At 44.6% G+C, this 19,911-nt stretch overlaps 1 protein-coding gene across 1 annotated transcript in view; it reads left to right on the forward strand.

Moving 5' to 3' along the window:
• Positions 1–14,910, forward strand: part of mfsd3 (major facilitator superfamily domain containing 3) — a 46,551-nt gene extending 31,641 nt beyond the window's left edge. The window contains exons 6-8 of the mRNA XM_080739077.1: positions 642–742; positions 7,901–8,010; positions 14,446–14,910. Of these exons, the coding sequence (XP_080595203.1) occupies positions 642–742; positions 7,901–8,010; positions 14,446–14,655 (421 nt within the window). The 3' untranslated portion in view covers positions 14,656–14,910. The remainder of the gene's footprint in view (positions 1–641; positions 743–7,900; positions 8,011–14,445) is intronic.
• The last annotated feature ends 5,001 nt before the right edge of the window (positions 14,911–19,911 follow it).

Consider the following 19,911-nt stretch of genomic DNA (forward strand, 5'->3'; position numbering starts at 1 on the left):
GGCCGAGTGTCTAGTCGAGGACCGGCCTACTCGGGAACGATGTAAATAGGGAATGAATGCCCCGCCCTTTAATGCAAACCCCATTATACCTGTTGTCATAGGACCCGTTTTGACCATCTGTTTGCCTGTGTCCATTTATGCCTCTCGCATTTATTGTAAGATTAGGATACATTTGCGTGACAGTAAAGACTAAACGTGAGGAGGAGTCTTCACTTCCTGCTTTATATTTTACTTTATTTTATTTGGCCATGGGGAGACTAACCTGACAGCAACGATATGTTTGCAACAAATTTGTGAACGTAACAGTTTAAAGAGGTGGTGCCATAGTTTTGCACTTTCTGTTTTGTATGTGTCTATGGAGTTAGCATTTCTCTAATAGAACCCCGGGTGTGGTTATAATATGCAAATATGTCTTCCCTGTGTATTTTGGTTACTTCCTGCAAGTTGAAAGCCTCTGTTAATGACATCATATAATCAACCCCTTCCCCTTTTACCATACATCCAACATATAGGTCACCACCCACCCGGCAACCAGGCATACTTAATGAACTGGTGGGTGTGGCCACATAAAAAACATCACTTTAACTCTTTCTGTACACTTTTTTTTCTCTTATACATTGTGTGTGTGTGTGTGTCCTCAGTATCGGCAGTCTGATGAGGAGGGTCTTTGTGTTGAGGACCATCAGCATGGTGTTCCAGAGCTCTCTACTCACCATCCTCGAACCCTCACCTCTGATGAAAGGTACACACACACACACACACACACACACGCACACGCACACACGCGCACAACCACACGCACAACCACACGCACAAGTGAATGAATACCGTATGAGCTTGACCACTATTAACCCTGCGTGTCATAGTTCATCTCACACAGCTTTCTGTCTGTGTCTCCAACCCACAACAAAGATTATAGGAGGAAGAGAAGCAGCTAAATATTACATAACCATGTGTTTCTACCAACTGTTGGGATCAGTTGGGGGGGGGGGGGGGGGGGGTGTGTGTGTGTGCGTGTGTGCGTGCGTGCGTGCGTGCGTGCGTGCGTGCGTGCGCGCGCGCGTGTTGTGTGTGGTGTCGAGACGACTGTTGTCAGCTAAAGTGAATAATTCATCATTAGTGGAGCAGAGAGAGACATACAGACAGACAGACAGACAGACAGACAGACAGACAGACAGACAGACAGACAGACAGACAGGCTCTGAGGTCCTGCTGCAAACTGCAGTCTGATGTCTGTCTGTCTGTCTGTCTGTCTGTCTGTCTGTCTGTCTGTCTGCCTCATCTCACAGGGACACTATTAAATAAAGTGGTTAATCAGACTAATTGATTTAGTCTAAAATAAAAATCTATTAGACTTACTTTTTTCTCCGTCGATTCATTGACCTATAAAAAAGTGAATTATCAAAAGAAAGCACACTTCGCGATTATCCGTAAAAAAAAGAAAAGTATGATAAAATATGATTTAGGAAAAAGGCTCTCCACCCACATTGTATTGTAAACTTTATTCAGTGGTGATGCCATGAAGTGCAACATGAAAGTAAGTTGCAGGTCTACCTCATAATGACTATTTGGCCAGCACTAAGATATAGGCATATGTGTTTAACACATAAGCTGTCAGAACCTTCCCTAAAACACCCTGGACAACGTTCCACACGTCCCAGACTCTTCTCCCTTCCCTAAAACACCTTGGACAACGCTCCACACGTCCCAGACTCTTCTCCCTTCCCTAAAACACCCTGGACAACGCTCCACACGTCCCAGATTCTTCTCCCTTCCCTAAAACACCCTGGACAACACTCCACACGTCCCAGACTCTTCTCCCTTCCATAAAACACCCTAGACAACACTCCCAGCATCCTAGACCTAGACTCTTCTCCTGGTCAGGAGAAATCTCAGATAAAAGGCCTTCTATAAGGAGGTTAGAGACATTTTGCGGTAAAAGTGGGAAACCAGTAACCTGACTGCGCCAGATGGTGGCAGCAGTGCGTATGCCTGCATAACACTCTGCCTTGCATCTGGGATTGCTCGGGCAGACCCGATGTAAGGGGCGAGCCATTTTTTCAAATTCTTTAGCAGGTGATTGGATGGGGCCGTCTCTATCACAGTCTGGGAGTGCCAACTCCAACCACTCATATTGACCTGTCTGCATGACGTTACACCCAGAATCCGCCTCCTGGGTTTCCACGTGGTCTACAATCAGACTCTATTGGCTCAGAGCCCGCCCGTAGCTGCCGCTGATTGGTCCGGCCCGGGAGTGTTATCAACTCTCCCCCAGCAATCTCAGATGGTAAAGGCAGAGCGTTATGCAGGCATACGTACTGCTGCCACCATCTGGCGCAGTCAGGTTAGGAAACCAGGCCATTATACCTAAATCAAGGGTGCAGACCTTCTAATTTGCATAACAACATGGCTGCCGGAATTGCCAATTTTGAAATATTTCTTCAGTAGCTCTGTAACAAGGCAAGCAAAAGATTCTATATCTATGTTCTGAGTGTCAGACAATGTGATCATCAAGGGAGAAGGGCTGCCTGTTCCTGTCTTAGTAAAACATGCCTTGGAAGGCATTTTTGGAGCGGTGAAAGCGCTCCCAATAGACAGGTATGTCCGTGGGTATGTGGGTGGGTGGCTGGCTGGGTGGCTGGCTGGCCATGTCCGTAGCCTGGCAATACCTTGAGTGGCCACACACAACACACTAGTTAAAGGAGGGGCGCTGTTTTGTGCAGGCCAGGCACACTCACCACTCACTCACAGGCACAGTTTACACTCACTCACTCACTCACATAGGGTACAGCTGCTCAAATTCACCGCTCCACTTCGAACCAAGGTTTGATTTTTACCTCTTCTTGGGTTGTGTCGATGTTGGGGAAATCCTCTGCTGGTGGAAGATTAGCAGGGTCATCAGGCTCTGGACTAGGGATGTTAATCGACGCATTATTTACGAGTCGACGCGTCGCGGCCGAAAATCGACGCGTCGATCGACTTTTTTCACTTTTTTTGGGGGTTTTTGCTAAGCAGCAGCTGAGAGGAGACTCAGGAGAGCACAACGCAACGGGGCATTACTTTAAGCAACACAACTTATGCAGCTGCACCCATCAGAACTGGCATCAAAGCCCTAATAATACTTATAATTGCTCTTCCTTGCGTTAGCACAAGCGCTCTGGCTGGCTGGCACCCCAGGCTAGTGTATCAATGTGGAGGAGCTTTGGTCTGCCTCGATCTCTCCCTCCCCGACCGCATCCACGGGTGTCGCATTAACGACGATGTATTTTGTGTTGTTTTATTGTCAATCTTGACAAAATCACTGCACACGAGGCGACGCTGCCATTAACAAGCGAGCTTTCGTGTCAAGCATGCATGCACACAGGCACGTAAACAAAACACATCCAGTCAGCGCGGTGAGCGCGCACTGCTATGACGCGTGCACACGAACAGACCAGCAGTGTTTCTCAACCTGTAGTCCGCGGACCTGACTAGCGCCGTATGCATGCGAATCTGCGATGCATGCATGCACAACACAGACGTTCATTCGTCCCTAGTCTCGCGTAGCCAGACAACTATTCCACAATCTCTGAATGCTATATAGAGTCTGGAACAGCAGCTCCCGAACGGCGAGTATCGAAAACGGGCATTACCGTTCAAAAAATATATATTTTAAAATGTCATTTCTGCTAAGCAGCAAGCTAAACATGCTTATATGATTTTTATTTATATAATGATAAATATGTGTGATGTGAGACTGAAACGGAAGTGACGTGGGGGCTTCACTTCCGCTTCATCTCGCACTCACCGTTTCTATTTCCGTCTGCCAGACTGTATGCTGGGAGCATTTGACCAAATCGCGGAGGCAACAGTCTGGCCACGCGAGACTAATTCGTCCCCGACACAGAGACACACACACCGGTCCGCTCACATTTGGAAAACATTAACGCTTATAACGTTTTTGAAGCGATTAAAACATTTTTGGGGGAAAAACTTTCGAAAAAAATAAAAAATAAAAAAATCGACTCATACGTTTTTGAGTCGCGGTGAGCATGAGTCGATTTTCGATTTTTTTTCACATCCCTACTCTGGACAGTTGAGTACTTCACTGAAATGTTGTATCCATCTTGCGGCCTTTGCCATCCTTGTTTTTGACAGGGGTCGACTGGCTGGTGTACTTGCCTCTGAGTTTCTTTGTGATCTTATAGATCGTACTCATTTCACCCCTTGCTGCAGCTTTATCTGCCAACTCCTCTACAAAGGCCCTCTTGTCACTTTTCTGTCACTATTCTTCACCTGTCTGTCTTTCTCTTTGTTGGCATGTTGAGCCCGCTCTAGGAGCCTGGGTGATTTGGTGCTCAACATCTTGGCCTTCAGTTGTTTATGTTCCTCTATTTTCTGCCAGGTTCCAGGAGTTAGCCATTGCTTGATATTTTTCTTTGTGTAGCCAAGGACCTTGGTGGCTGACCCTACATAGACCTTTTTGATGGCCTCCCACTTGCTGTTAATACCTGGGACCACTTCTGTAGAGTCCAACAAAGCACTGAAGCGTTTTCTCAGTTGCAATCCTAAATCTCTGTTGGTGTTAGGGCATTTCACCTTGGCTACATCAAGATGTTTTCTGTGTTGGCTCTGCTTTGCCACTTTTCTTAGTTTCAGACTTATGATGACTGTTAGATAGATTTTAGGCCCTACCCTAAATGTCGGGTCGGGTTTGGCGGGTTTCGGGCAGAATTTGAGAACTCTACTTCCATGTGAGCTTGTGTATGGTTTCGTGTGGAAAGATGGTGCCTCCGATGACACAGTTATTGTTCAAGCAGAAGTCCACAAGACGCTAGCCGCTGTCGTTCATCACACCGCATCCGTGCCTTCCCATAGATCTCTCACTGTTGGTATTATCATTGCCTACTTTGGCATTTATATCCCCCATGATCAGTACATCTAACCGACTAAAAGTCTTGGATCACTGTTTACAGATAAAAGACCTTTCTCCTGTGTGGGCTGGTGTGTCTTCAGGTCACCTAACCGACTAAAACTCTTGTCAAACTCTTTACAGTGAATAGGCTTTTCTCCTGTGTGAATACGCTGGTGACTCTTCAGGTGATCTAACTGAGTGAAACTCTTGTCACACTCTTTACAGTGGAAAGGTTTTTCTCCTGTGTGAATACGCAGGTGGGTCTTCAGGTGACTTAACTGATTGAAACTCTTGTCACACTCTTTACAGTGGAAAGGTTTTTCTCCTGTGTGAATACGCTGGTGAATCTTCAGGTTATCTAACCGACTGAAACATTTGTCACACTCTTTACAGTGAAAAGGTTTGTCTCCTGTGTGGACACGCTGGTGACTCTTCAGGGCACTTGAATGACTGAAACTCTTGTCACACTGTTTACAGGGAAAAGGCTTTGCTCCTGTGTGAATACGCTGGTGACTCTTCAGGTGATCTAACTGTTTGAAACTCTTGTCACACTCTTTACAGTGGAAAGGTTTTTCTCCTGTGTGAATACGCTGGTGAATCTTCAGGTTATCTAACCGACTGAAACATTTGTCACACTCTTTACAGTGAAAAGGTTTGTCTCCTGTGTGGACACGCTGGTGACTCTTCAGGGCACTTGAATGACTGAAACTCTTGTAACACTGTTTACAGGGAAAAGGTTTTTCTCCTGTGTGAATACGCAGGTGTTTCTTCAGGTCACCTAGCTGAATGAAACTCTTGTAACACTGTTTACAGTGAAAAGGATTTTCTCCTGTGTGAATACGCAGGTGACTCTTCAGGTGATCTAACTGTTTGAAACTCTTGTCACACTCTTTACAGTGGAAAGGTTTTTCTCCAGTGTGAATACGCTGGTGCCTCTTCATGGTACCTAAATGACTAAAACTCTTGTCACACTCTTTACAGTGGAACGATCTTTCTCCAGTGTGAATACGCAGGTGAGTCTTCAGGTGAACTAACTGGCTGAAACTCTTGTCACACTCTTTACAGTGAAAAGGCTTTTCTCCAGTGTGAATACGCAGGTGAGTCTTCAGGTGACTTAACTGACTGAAACTCTTGTCACACTCTTTACAGTGAAAAGGTTTTTCTCCTGTGTGGATTGACAGGTGCATCTTCAGGCCACATGGCTGACTGAAACTCTTGTCACACTCTTTACAGATGTGAGTTTTCTTATAAGTCAGCTGATGTGTCTTGTCTTCTCCTGGTTGAGTTAAAGCAAACCTTTGATGACTGTTATATATCGGCTCGTCTGGTACAATTCTGGTTATTTGCTGGAAGGATTCTGAGGGGATCTGTCCATGTATGGGCATTAGGCAGTATAGGTCGTCATGGCTCGATTGAGAGCAGACCTTAGTCTCTCTGGGATTGAGACCACATTCCTTCCTGAAGTTGCGGTTCATCATCAAATTTGCATCTGTACATGGACTGTGATAGGGACAGTTTTAGGTTCTGTTGGGTAAGGCGCAATGTATTTATCCTCTCTCTGACTCCCTATGGTTTTTATCTGCTACTCTCAGGACAATGAGTAAGAACACTGCAACCTCATCCTCTGGTCTCTCTGGGAATGAAGTGGAATTCAAAAATGTTTTCAAATCTTATACAATGCAGAGCAGAGCTCTGGTCTGACCTCTCTCGCAACACAAACAGTGTCCGTGCATGCCTGACAACACCGATGTGCGCAGGCTGCCGCCCCTCCAAATTTGGGCAAGAGTGACATTATCAATAATGACATCACCATCATGATGGAAGAGATCTACGTAGATGCCACGCCATAATTGGACCCAGTTTATTTAGGTTTGAGCGGTGCATTTCTGTGCGTATTATTACGGATCTCCATGTATGGTCAACCGTGCTCATCGTCTTGGTTCTCATGTACCTGATTAACGGAATATCAAATGTCTAAATTTTGATTCAAGCAGCTGTCTGAGGTGCACACGGAAGTCAGAGTAAACGTGGGAATCACCGCCAGAACATCCTTTTAAATCTATGGAGCATTATATCTTTTGTGGTCTTCCGTCCTCCTATATCCTGACCCATGGACCAGGTGTGTTATTCAGGCATAAATCCCATGGTAGTCTATTTATGGAATGTCACTCTGTTGACTTCAACATATTTATGCCTGGTCATCAGGGGCCAAACGTATACTTTGCCCAGGATTTTTCCATGGGATCATCTAAATGTGTATTTTAGATGTCCAAAGATGCCAAAAATAGTAGATAAGAAAAAAGTAGAAAAGAAAATATTGTCTACAGTGTGTGGACCCCTTTGAGTACTAAACTGTTTTCTGTAATGGTGCCCTCTAAATTGCATATTTAGGGGGTAAGCTTACCCAAAATGCCTCTAACAACCACATTTTCCAGAAATCCCACCGGTCTACCCCTTCCCTAAAAACCCTTGACAACACTCCACACATCGTAGACTTCTCTCCCTTCCCTAAAACACCGTGGACAATGTTCCCCACATCCTAGACTCTTCTCCCTTCCCTAAAACACCCTGGACAGCGCTCCACACATCCTAGACTCTTCCCCTTCCCTAAAACACGCTGGACAACGCTCCACACATCCTAGACTCTTCTCCCTTCCATAAAACACCATGGACAACGCTCCACACATCCCAGACTCTTCTCCATTCTGGCTCCCAAACTGTGGCACGAACTCCGCCAACGCAAATAATGATGTTACTGTAAATGTGTGCATCTGAGGGCGCCTGCTGGCCTACCGGTCCAGGCGCATACCACTTAGGCTCAGTGTAGCCTGACAGCGCGCCGCTGGTTTGATTCCCGATCCCGACCCACCTTTGCTGTGTTTCACTCACCATCTCTCTCCCCATTTCCTGTCAGTCTGCTGTCCTATCAATAAAGGCATAAAAGCCCCAAAATATATCTTAAAAAATAATGAAAAAAGTTGTGTTTGTGCTCCCTCCCTCCTGCAGGCATGGCGGTGCTGAGCATGAGTTTCCAGCACTTCCTGGGTGGGCTGATCACCACGCTGACCTTCACTACCATGATGCATTGCACCCAGAGAGCCGAGGACAGCGTCCAGGTAAAACACACCGTGCGCGGCATGGCACAACACAGCACAGAGCAGAGCAGAGCACAGCATGGCACAGCACGGCTGTTCGTTCACAGCCAGTTGGACTGAGCATTGATTCGACCTCCCGTTGGTCCGACCATGTCAGCTCGTCAATGACGCTGTTGACGGGGCAGCTCGTCACTCTTACAGTAAAACTGTTATGACTTACTGTACGTCTGGGCTGTCCATTCTGCATCGGTTTTTATACAGTATTTTACGCGAGTATACTCAGGATCGGCACTCTAAATACTTGAGTATTTTTCACGAGTATACTCGGGATCGGCTAGAAATGAATTAAAATCATTACAATCAGGGGACAGGAGACATATTTAGTAGGTGGAACACAGTGAAGTGAGAACAACTAAACTGGAACTGGAACGCCAACTGACAAGTGGTCTTTGTGGGGTTCTCTCTTCTGATTGGGTGAAATTGGTGTCCCACCTGAAAATGTATGTTCTGTTTTCCTAAGAGCAGAGACCCCCTGTTACTGAACACAAACACTGTCACCATATAATAGAGCTTCAATCTTTTTGTAATAAACTCTTAGTTTGAACCGAAATATATCACCTTTTAACCCATTTAGAACGGGTCGGGTACACATGATTGTGTATCATTATTTTATGCTTTAGCTATTGAAAAATAGCAGATATACAAGCTCACAGCGCGGCACCGAGTGCCGCGCTGCGAGCTTGTAGATCTGCTATTTTTTTTTTACGTGAAAATTTGAATTTTGACCCGATTCTATAAGTGTCTTTTGAATCCTTCTAAGGTTTTTTTGAAAAACCTATGTTTCTATGTCAGCAATCTGGCTAGCCATCGTCAGATAAAAGAAAAGGTCCTTTTCACTTAACTGGAGCTCAATTATAGTCTGTTCTTGAGAGACTACTATAGTGGTTCTCAAACCTTTTCATGTGAAGGACCCCCAAAATTATATTTATTTGGCCACGGACCCCCATCTCAAAATATTTAGTTCCAGGGACCACCCAGAAGCAAAATTTGAGTTACAAACGTTCGCTTTGAAAATACACATATTCAAAGAGTTGCACACATTTTCACGACTTTTTCAAACATAGCAGATCTACAAGCTCGCAGCGCGGCACTCGGTGCCGCGCTGTGAGCTTGTATATCTGCTATTTTTCAATAGCTAAAGCATTCAATAATTCTAGGCCTAAATGGTACAATACTTGGATCTCCCTTTCCCCCCCGCATCCACCAAATGTCTTGCAACATGTGTGAGCTTCTACTGTAGGTCTGCTAGTTAACATCACAGCCCTTTTATGAAGTTTATTTATGTATGTATGTGTTATTCATGGTGAGGTGATGAGTGGAGGTCAGTGGTAGGACAGTATTATTTATGGTGAGGTGATGAGTAGAGGTCATTGGTAGGACAGCAGTGACTTGTCCCCCTGAGTCCTTCCTCCTCCTCCTCCTCCTCCTCCTCTTCATCATGTCACTCACTGTCCACTTGTCACTCCTCATCAGCTGGTTCTACCCAGACAATGTCACTCTGGCTCTGTCTACCTCTGTATCTCTCCATTCAATTCAATTCAATAGGCTTTATTTGCATTGCACAAATGTTGCCAAAGCACACTTTCAATTATGACATAAACAACAATCAGCATAACATAAAATCCATGAAATGTCAAATGAAATCAAGGAAATGGTGCGGCAAGTAAAACATGGTATGTATACGGTATATGTCCTACTGGTCGTCCCTTGTCTTGTGACAGGAATTTACACATTTTGCAGCTAAAACTGCACATTCAAATTATTATTTTTTTGGGGAAGAACTCCTCCCTAATGTGTGTGTATTTGTTACATTGTGTTAGGAAGTGTAATTGTGTCTCTACAGCTCCCTCATCACAATGACAGCACAGCCTCTCCTCTCTGGGCAGCCACGTCCCTGTCTCTCTCGTTGACATAACTTTCTTTTCTCACTACAGTAACGTGGACAAGGCTTCCCGGAGGTGTGCGTTCCTTCACACAAACCTCGTCCAATCACAAACCCCTGTCAGACCTCGTCCAATCACAAACCCCTGTCAGATCTCGTCCAATCAAAACCCTGCCACACGTTGTCCAATCACAAACCCTGTCAGACCTCGACCAAATTATCATCTAAATTATCGTCGATCTTAAAAAGAAAGAAAGAAAGAAAGCACAGAAAATAAAATCCCATAACTATAAGTAGAGAGAGTAATATGACACAGTCATATTACTACTGATAAGAAGCTATAATGAATTAAATTACTACTAATGAAATGAGACTAATGATGGCTTATCAAACACAACCTCAGGGTTAGTGTGAAACATTACCATGTGTCACACATACAATCACTGTGTGGTGTGTGTGCGCGCACCTGACAATTATGCATGCATGTGTGTGTGCATGTGACTGTGCGTGCATGTGTGTGTGTATGTGTCATTGAAGGCATTGTGTGTGTGTGTGTGTGTGTGTGTGTGTGTGTGTGTGTGTGTGTGTGTGTGTGTGTGTGTGTGTGTGTGTGTGTGTGTGTGTGTGTGTGTGTGTGTGTGTGTGTGTGTGTGTGTGTGTGTGTGTGTGTGTGCGCGCGCGCGCGCGCGTGTGTGTGTGTGTGTGTGCGCGCGTGATCGTGTGTCTGTGTGTTTCATTGAAGGCCGTGCTCTGCTGTGTGTGTGACTGTGTGTGTGTGTGTGCGTGTGCGTGTGCGTGTGTGTGTGTGCGCGTGCGTGCGTGCGTGCGTGTGTGTGTCATTGAAGGCAGTGTGTATCGGTGTCAGTAAGCTGATAGTGTGAGTGCTTGTTAAGGATTCCCAGGAGGCGACACCGGATCTATTCAACAAGTCGCTCAGGATAAAGATACTTCACTTAAAGAGTGGTCGCACTGGTTCTCACAGGCCTGCAGCACCCAGGGACCCCCTCTGCATAGTCATACAGACCCCCTCTGCACAGTCATCCAGACCCCCTCTGCACAGTCATACAGACCCTCTCTGTACAGTCATACAGACCCCCTCTGTACAATCATACAGACCCCCTTGGAGGTCCCTATAGCAGGGGTCTTCAACAAGGGGTCCGGGACCCCTAGGGGGTCCTCAGAGTCACTACAGGGGGTCCTCCAAATCTTCCAATCCTTTTTTATATTAACAACTTGAACCCTAGTGTCCATAATCTGAGAACTGTAGCCAAAAATAGCAGATCTACAAGCTCACAACGCCTCGCAACGCTCTTTGCCGTTATTTTCAGCAAAGAGCTTTGGTGTAGAGGGGACCCAGTATTGAAAGGTCAAATGTATTAAGTATTGACGGTTCAAGTGGTTTAATATCTGAAAACACAAATTGACATGAATCCAAAATACACTGATGATTGTGCTGTCAAACAATGAAACCATATGGAATCTATGAAAAGGTTGTGGGGTTCCCTGCTTCATCTCTCTCTCAACTAAGGGGTCCTTGGCGTGAAAACGTTGAAGACCCCTGCCCTACAGCGGCCGCAAACCTCCCCAAAGTAATCATATTCGAACTCTACACAAACTCAAATCATTTGGGAGAGCCACTTCTATAGAACACCTTCCATCGCCTTCTCGTGTGTTTTTTCTAATATTTTTGCGACCAAATATATATCAATTTGAGGGTCCTTGACACACAAAAAAAAAACCCTAGAGAACTTGTGTCTTGTATAGGGCTGTCACGATTGTGACATTTTACATGACGATTAATTTGTCACCTCCTGACTGGATGTGACAGAGAGCGGTGACGCAGTCAGCTTGGTGAGAACTTGTGTAGGTGGCGCTAGAGGGCTGCTTTTAAGGAGGAGGCTGGGATTGTTAAATCTCTTTCCCTCCCTCTATATCTCACCTCTCTCTCCTCTCTTTCTCTCTCTCCCTCCCTCTCTCCCTCCCTCCCTCCCTCCCTCCCCCCCCGGGCGGGGCGAGGATGAGGATCAGGGCACAGATCCTGTTCTCCGCTTGGCCCTCGTCCACCTTTTTCCAGACAACCATCTCACGCTTTCTCCTTTCCGGCTCGCCTTCTTCTTTTATATTGAACTCTTTTCTCCTATTATTTCCTGTTGTTCTTCCTTCTCCAGTCACTGGGTATTTTCCAGCTCCCTCTCGCCTGTCCTTCCCTCTACGCCAGGGGTTCCCAAACCTTTTTTGGTCTCAGGGCACCCCATGAATATTGTTTTAATCCGAGGAACCCCTACATTATAATTTTCACTCCCAGCATATCGATCGTCGTTGTCGGGTGGAAACCCTATATGTCCAAAACTGTTCGTTTTGTATTTATCATCTATAAAATGTACTCAACTAGTGAAAACAGCAGATCTACAAGCACACAATCGTCTGTTTTCACTAGTTTTGTGCGACAGTCTTGTATGATGAAGCAGGGCTTATCTTTACCAAAAGATTTGAAACTTGGAGATATGAGGTTTCTGCCCAACAGTGACGATATTTTAGTTATTATGTTTCGAGGAAAACGTTGAGATAATAGCCATTTTGGTTAGAACTTTGTCATATTTTTTTCAAGTGTCCAAATAAATTCCAAATATTATCAAATTATCTCGCGGCACCCCTGGACTGCCGTCATGGCACCCCGGGGTGCCCCGTCACCCACTTTGAAAACCCCTGCTCTATGCTGTCAGTCTTAGGCTAATTGTTGTTACAGTTTAACACTTATGTTGCAATGATTTTTTCCGGCCAATGTCCCGCGTTGCCATGGTTACCATAGACTTCCATGTAATTGTGCAAGTGTGTAAAAAGTGCACGCCCATGCCTAGATGATGCACCACGTGTTTAGATGCTGTTCACAGCTTTCAAACAAAAAAATCCGCTTGGAAATCCGTTCAGGCATTCATGATTTATGGGCCATTATGTTTTCTTCAGATGTAAACAAACATGGCTGCCATGTTTGAAAGAATGGGTTGGTATGGGGGTTAAACATGCAATTTCGCGATCGCGATCATGCCTAATACATTTCTGGAGGTCCAAAAAAAAAATTATTTTTTTTTTTTTTTTTTTTTTTCAAAAACGGCCCAAACTCGGGAAACTCGGGGTTGGCACAGCACTAGTACCAATACAAACTCGGGAAACTCGGGGTTGGCACCATATGTGTTAAGAGAGACAAGACAGTTATTAAGCTATGGTTTTGTTGTTGATTAATCATCTCATTTGCTCCCTTCTCTGCTCTGTGTGATTTGGCCTTTTTATCCCTTTTACCGAACGATCTTTGTTCCTACTCTCACCTATGGTCATGAAGTGTGGGTCATGACCCAAAGTATAAGGTTGCGGGTGCAAGCGGCCGAAATTAGTTGTCTCAGACGGGTGGCTGGTATCTCCCTTAGAGATAGCGTGAGAAGTTCAATCACCCGAGAGAGAGAGTTGGAGTTGAACCGCTGCTCCTACACTTGGAAAGGAGTCAGCTTAGGTGGTTCGGGCATCTAGTACGGATGCCCCCCGAGCGCCTTCCTAGGAAGGTCCTTGATGCACGTCCCACTGGGAGGAGACCCCGTTGCAGACCAAAGACCATAGGGAGGGATTATAGCTCTAAACTGGCTTGGGAACACCTCGGTATACTCCCTGAGGGAGTGGAGGAAGTTGCTCAGGATAGGGAAATCTGGAAATCTCAGTTGGAACTGTTACCCCCTCGACCCGAATCCGGATAAGCGGTTGAAGATGGATGGATGGATCGATCATGGATGCAATTATATTTAACTCATTTAGAACGGGTACACATTATTGCGTATCATTATTTTATGCTTTAACTATTGAAAAATAGCAGATATACAAGCTCACAGCGCGGCACCGAGTGCCGCGCTGCGAGCTTGTAGATCTGCTATTTTTGAAAAATCGTGAAAATTAGAATTTTGACCCGATTCTATAAGTGTCTTTTGAATCCTTCTAAGATTTTTTGAAAAACCTATGTTTCTATGTCAGCAATCTGGCCAGCCATCGTCAAAGAAAAGGTCCTTTTCACTTAACTGAAGCTCAGTTAGTCTGTTCTTGAGAGACTACTATGTCTGTGGTTCTCAAACCTTTTCATGTGAAGGACCCCCAAAATGATATTTATTTGGCCACGGACCCGCATCTCACAATATTTAGTTCCAGGGACCCCCCAGGAGCAAAATGTGAGTTACAAACGTTCGCTTTGAAAATACATATATTCAAAGATTTGCGCACATTTTCACATTTAAAAAAAAAAAATAGCAGATCTACAAGTTCACAGCGTGCTGTGAGCTTGTAGATCTGCTATTTTTCACTGGTTAAAGCATTCAATAATTCTAGGCCTAAATGGGTTAAACTTGTTATCTCTTTGTAACCTTCACCTTTGTTCATCACACTCTCCTCTCCTCTCCTCTCCTCTCCTCTCCCCTCCTCTCCTCTCCTCTCCTCTCCTCTCCTCTCCTCTCCTCTCCTCCCCTCCCCTCCCCTCCCAGGCCACCCACTACAGTTTCCTTGCCACCCTGGAGGTCCTGGGCAAGCTGATGTTCAGTGCGCTGGCGGGGGGCGTGGTGGACTGGCTGGGCTACCAGGTGGCCTTCCTGATCTTCCTGACTCTGTCGGCGGCCACGGCGCTCCACGTGTGGACCGCCACCATTACCGGGGCGCTGCGCGAACACCACCCGCTCAAGGAGCAGCCCAAGTGACCCCCGCCCTCCTCCTCCTCCTCCACCCCGAGAGACTGTGAGCCAATTAGGAGGAGAGCAAGCTTTCTTTTTATCAGGGTTCCCACGGGTCATGAAATTCCTGGAAATATTTTTGAAATTTGACAAATATTTTTTTCCAGTGCTGGAAAGGTTTTGGAATTGATCAAGGGTCCTGGAAGGTCCTGGGAAAAAAAATAGCTATGCATTGTCTTTGGTTATTGATTTTGTTAATACCTCTGAAATGACAAATTAAACATTGGCCGAAATGTCAAATATTAGAGGCAGAAATTGTGAAAATAGCAGATTTACATGCTCACAACGCCTCGCGTTGCGAGGCGTTGTGAGCATGTAGATAGGCTATTTTCACAATAAAACCGTACACGTGTTATACAAAATTCCTCTACTCTTAGTGCTCGTCAGGGTGCCGGGGGTCCCCGGTTCACATATGATTATTTCGGGGGTCACGGCCCGAAAAGGTTGAGAACCACTGGCAATACACTACCTGTCTTTGGGCATTGCACATGGGAGTAAGCGACTCGTTATTGAGCTGAATTATTCTTATATAGTCCTGGAAATCGGGTTAAATATTCTGGAAAGGTTTTGGAAATGAATTGGTAAAGATGTGTGGGAACCCTGTTTTATACCAGTAACCTGGGGCTGGGTGGAGGGTTGCAGTGGGGAGGGTGCGGTGGGGATGCGGTGAGGACGGTTGGTGGGTTTATAATGGATGTGCTTTGGACAGTCCACTACTCATATCTCCAGTATTTGAGTCTCTGAAGCGCCATGAATTCATTCACACTGACCACTATAACCATAACTATAACAGTAGTTGCGTTTCCATGAAGTATTTTTTTTGCGCATTAAGTAGTCCCCCCAGGAATCCGCGGAGAAAAATTCTTAATTCCGCGGAGAACAATCCTGATTCTGCGGAATTCTGTGGTGAACAATTCTTGATTCCACGGACATTAAAAAACAACCTAAAATGACCAGTTATCAAGCTAAAAATGATATAGTTCTAATAATCAAGTAAAACCCTTCATGAAATAGCTACAATTAATTTTAATTAGTGGTTAGAATAATCAAATAATCATTTTTGAGAATATAAATCTAATATTAAATCTATTCTTTTTTTTAATTGTTATTGTTTTTAATAATTACTTTCTGTTGCAAAGACTATATTGTCATGCAAACCCTGCCCATAGTAACCACATTTGCGGACGTCAGAAAAGTCCGCGAATGGCCGAGAAATCCGCGGGTGGTCCATGTATAGCATGCGTGAGTGCGTCTTTCTCACCATGTGAGGCTTGTGAGCCAATATAAACTGTCAGACGATGTGCCTAGTTCCTAGTCCATTAAAAATCAGCACCATCCGCTCTGGTATCGTCACCACACACACGAGTCACAGCACATGAATGCATGCCACGGCAAACAAAGCCGTTTCCGTATCCGGCACGAGGACCGGCTAGGCTGTGAGTCTTGTCCGTCTATATCACCGCGACATCTAGCGGCCGGGATGAAAACTACATGTAAAATGTAATATTCTGCTCCTCGTCTTGTCCTATTCTGCGGACTACTATGATATCCGCGGGAGGCTCTGATATCCGCGGAGGGCTTCGATTTCCGCGAAAAATTCCGTGATCGCGGAATCGCGGATTCCTGGGGGGACTAATTAAGGCTTTTGCGCATAGTTCTTTTTATGGAAACACTTCAAAATTCGAATAAACTTTCATTATTCGCAAACACATTTATGCGCTTGGAGGAGGTGGATTTAGAGGCTTTATTGAAAAAACAATGCGCATTAGTGAATGGAAACACTAAAGCGAATTATGTTTTGAATTCAAATGCATTGAACTCGCGGGAAAGGGCTGGTGGGGGTCGGCCGCCTCTTGCTTGTACCAAGTTACCAACACGTTTCAAAGTTGTGCTCAAAAGTAAAACCATTCGTTATTATTATTCTCTTTTCCTCGACGGCGTCGCGTGCACACAGAACGGCCAGGAACAGCAGACCTCCAAGCTCACATCGCATCCGCAACGAGCTGTGATGAGCTTGTACTGTAGGCCTATATCAGCTGTTATCGTGCTCAATGCTGTTGCGGGGTTGTGGAGTGTAGCGTCTTCTCTTCTTCTCTCTCTCTCTCTTATCTTATATATAAAATCTATAGGCTGAAGAGCCCTGGGTTAGATTGCATGTTCAATAATGTGTCTCACTTGACTGGAAAAATAGCGCCCGTCCGACTGCTTATTTCATGAACCATTTTCCAAGAATCGCATTTTATCAGTGAATGGAAACAGGCGAAATGCGCATTTTCTTTTTTCGACTTAATGATAATTCGCTTCCTAATTCGAATAAGCTTTACGGAAACGCAACTAGTGATGAAAAAAGTCTGTTATTCAAATTTGACGGCTCTGTGCTTCCATCGCTCAACAAGTAACACAAATTGATCCAAACCAAATCGACATAAGACTATAGGATGGTTGTAGTATGGAGGTGTAGATGCTGATAGGACATATTTATAGTTATGGATATCATGCTTGATGTGAATGGACCGTTATTATAGAGACTCCTATTACTCAACTACAAGTGAACGTTAAAGGTATTGGAGTGCTTGCTTTTAAAAGACATTACAACGTATTTATTTTATTTATTCTCAATATCGACACCATGCATTGCTTTATTGAAAGGTAGAAATCAATTAAATATATCTGCAAGCTACTACAACTCATTGCCATGCGATCCGTTGTGAGCTTGAAGATGAGCTAGTTTCAGTTTTTTGAAAGAGGGCTTATTTGGTTAGGTAATTACACAGCATTGTATAATATTTGTATAACTTTTGTACTTTTGGGTCCTGGAGGTCCCCTCCTAGACATGAAATGTAATGGAGTATTTATCTCTGAAATGTACTGGAGTTTAAGTCATAAGTTACCAAAACACTTACTGGAGGTGCCATGTCCACCATGTTTTTTTTTCCTTTTTTGTTTTGAGTGTAACATTATGTTTTTAATTGTTTAGAACGCCAAGCTGGATGGAAACTCCATCCAGCTTGGCGTTGTGCTGATGGGCATTTATCATTTAGGCATTTAGCAGACGCTCTTAACACACTCACTCGTGCCAGCTATTTTGAAATAATCTTAGCTACTCAGTGCCAGCATGCACCCTGCTATGTTTCTGCAGCACACAGTGGGTGTAATGTCTCAGATCGAGGCCAAACATTTTTTTGCTCCCTGCCGTGTAGCTCCACCCAGGCACCACTGCACACTTTGTGCAAGGAGTTCATACATCAGATGTATAGAGACAGTGTACTGTACAGTTTAGCAGGGCATTAACGAAAAAGTCGACAAGTCGACTGAGTCGACTTCATTACACAAGTCGACTCCCACCAGAGAAAGTCGAAAGTCGAAGTTGTATTTTTTTCCTATCGTAATTTTTGCTCCACGTGTGCGTCTGTACAGCATTCAAACAGTAGGATTGCTTATTGTCAAGAACGGAATGATCCAATATTACAGTGCTACGTTACATTTGGTATAACATGGTTCTGTTGTGAAAATAGCAGATCTACATGCTCACAACGCCTCGCCGATGCGAGGCGTTGTGAGCATGTAGATCTGCTATGTTCACAATTTCTGCCTCTAATATTTGACAATTTGGACAATGTTTAATTTGTCATTTTAGAGCTATTAAAACCCTAACCCTAACCCTTGGCACTTTAGAAAAGTGAAGATACCCTCTATATACTATATACTTAAACTGTATGTTGGTTTGTTTACAGTTGAGTGAGAAAACAATGTTTCACATCTTCTGGGGACCCCCCAAAATAATTGGGGGGTTGTGTGTGATGTGATAAAGTCGACTTCAACTCAAGTTTTTACTGAGTCGAGTCAACATGCAACAATCGCAAGTCGTTAATGCCCTACTGTTTAGTGCGTAAAAAAAAAAAAAAAAAAAAAATACTGTTTAGTGCGTCAGTAAGGATCAGACGTAGCCTAAACCAACCACCTGGCTAGAGCATCAGTCTAAACATTATAATATACAAATATATATAATTATGATCTGTACATTAAAACTACACAAACTATAAGATGACAGGTCAACACATGAACGAATGAATCAGTCTAAATAACATGCTATCTACATTACTTTTTAACTTTTGCATAAGCCTGCAAGGTGGTCGAGGCTATAGGTCAGTTCAAGTGCTACAGGCTGAGGTGGAGTCTGGAGACTGTTCCACAGTTCCCTCTGCCTGCCGCCGAGAGCTCAAATATTTTCAACTGCAACTCTGCATGAGCGGCGCCCTGGCGTTTTCCTGCCTCAGTGGACACGGCGTCTCACAGTATACTCAAGTAAATGTACTCCATTACTTTTCCACTACTGTCCACCACCGTTGACCTGTCGGTCACATCTAACGCTGAGCAGTCTAAAGGAAGAGCCTTGTCGCTCCAAACGTTAGCAGTTAATACAAGTATAAGTCCTTCAGACTGGAGCCCTCTGATGTGCAGAGATCATTTATTTCATCTCTTGTTCCAGCACCCGTGTTTTGGGGAATTGAGATTATTATTATTATCTTTTTTTTTTTTTTTTTTTTTTTTATCGTTTCTTGAAGGACCACTTCACTCGTCTTCACATCATTGGTCCTCACTAACGCTCACCCGTTTCTGTCTACTCTGTCTGGGTCGTGGAAAAGTCCCAAAAACCCTGCCATTGGCAGGCAGGTTTGGTGAAAACGTTATGTTTTTATTAGCACAGAAAGATCGGGACAAACATCTTTATCAGGAGAAAGAGAAAGCCTGTTGTTTCTTCAACTCCCCACTGTCTGGTCCACGGTCAACCAGACAGGTTTCTGAACTGTCCACGGTCAACCAGTGAGACACAGAGGCTGCGTCTTTGTTCCTTAAATTAAAAGCTAATTTCCTGCACTTGCATCCTTTCCTTGTCTGCTAGTCCCTCCCACTGAGGAAACATAGAAGAGAAGAGAGGAACGGATGAACATTTTGTTTAGAGAAGTGGGACGTCGATTCCTCTGAAGTGTCATGTCGTGCGACGGCCATTTCTGATGACAACATCACTGGAGATAGGCCTACCTGATCCTATTTCCTATGTCCTTGGAGCAGGCATAAGAGACTTGACACGAGGGGGAAAATGATCAGAATAAGGCCCAGAGTGAGCAGACAGACATGCTACCATCTTATAATGAGCTTTAAGTGAGTATTTGGAGATGAGAGTGAAACTGGGTGAAGTGCTCCTTTAATGGGAAGGAGAGC

Source organism: Nannobrachium achirus, assembly GCF_963921795.1.
Source record: "Nannobrachium achirus genome assembly, chromosome: 12".
NCBI classification, from domain to species: domain Eukaryota; kingdom Metazoa; phylum Chordata; class Actinopteri; order Myctophiformes; family Myctophidae; genus Nannobrachium; species Nannobrachium achirus.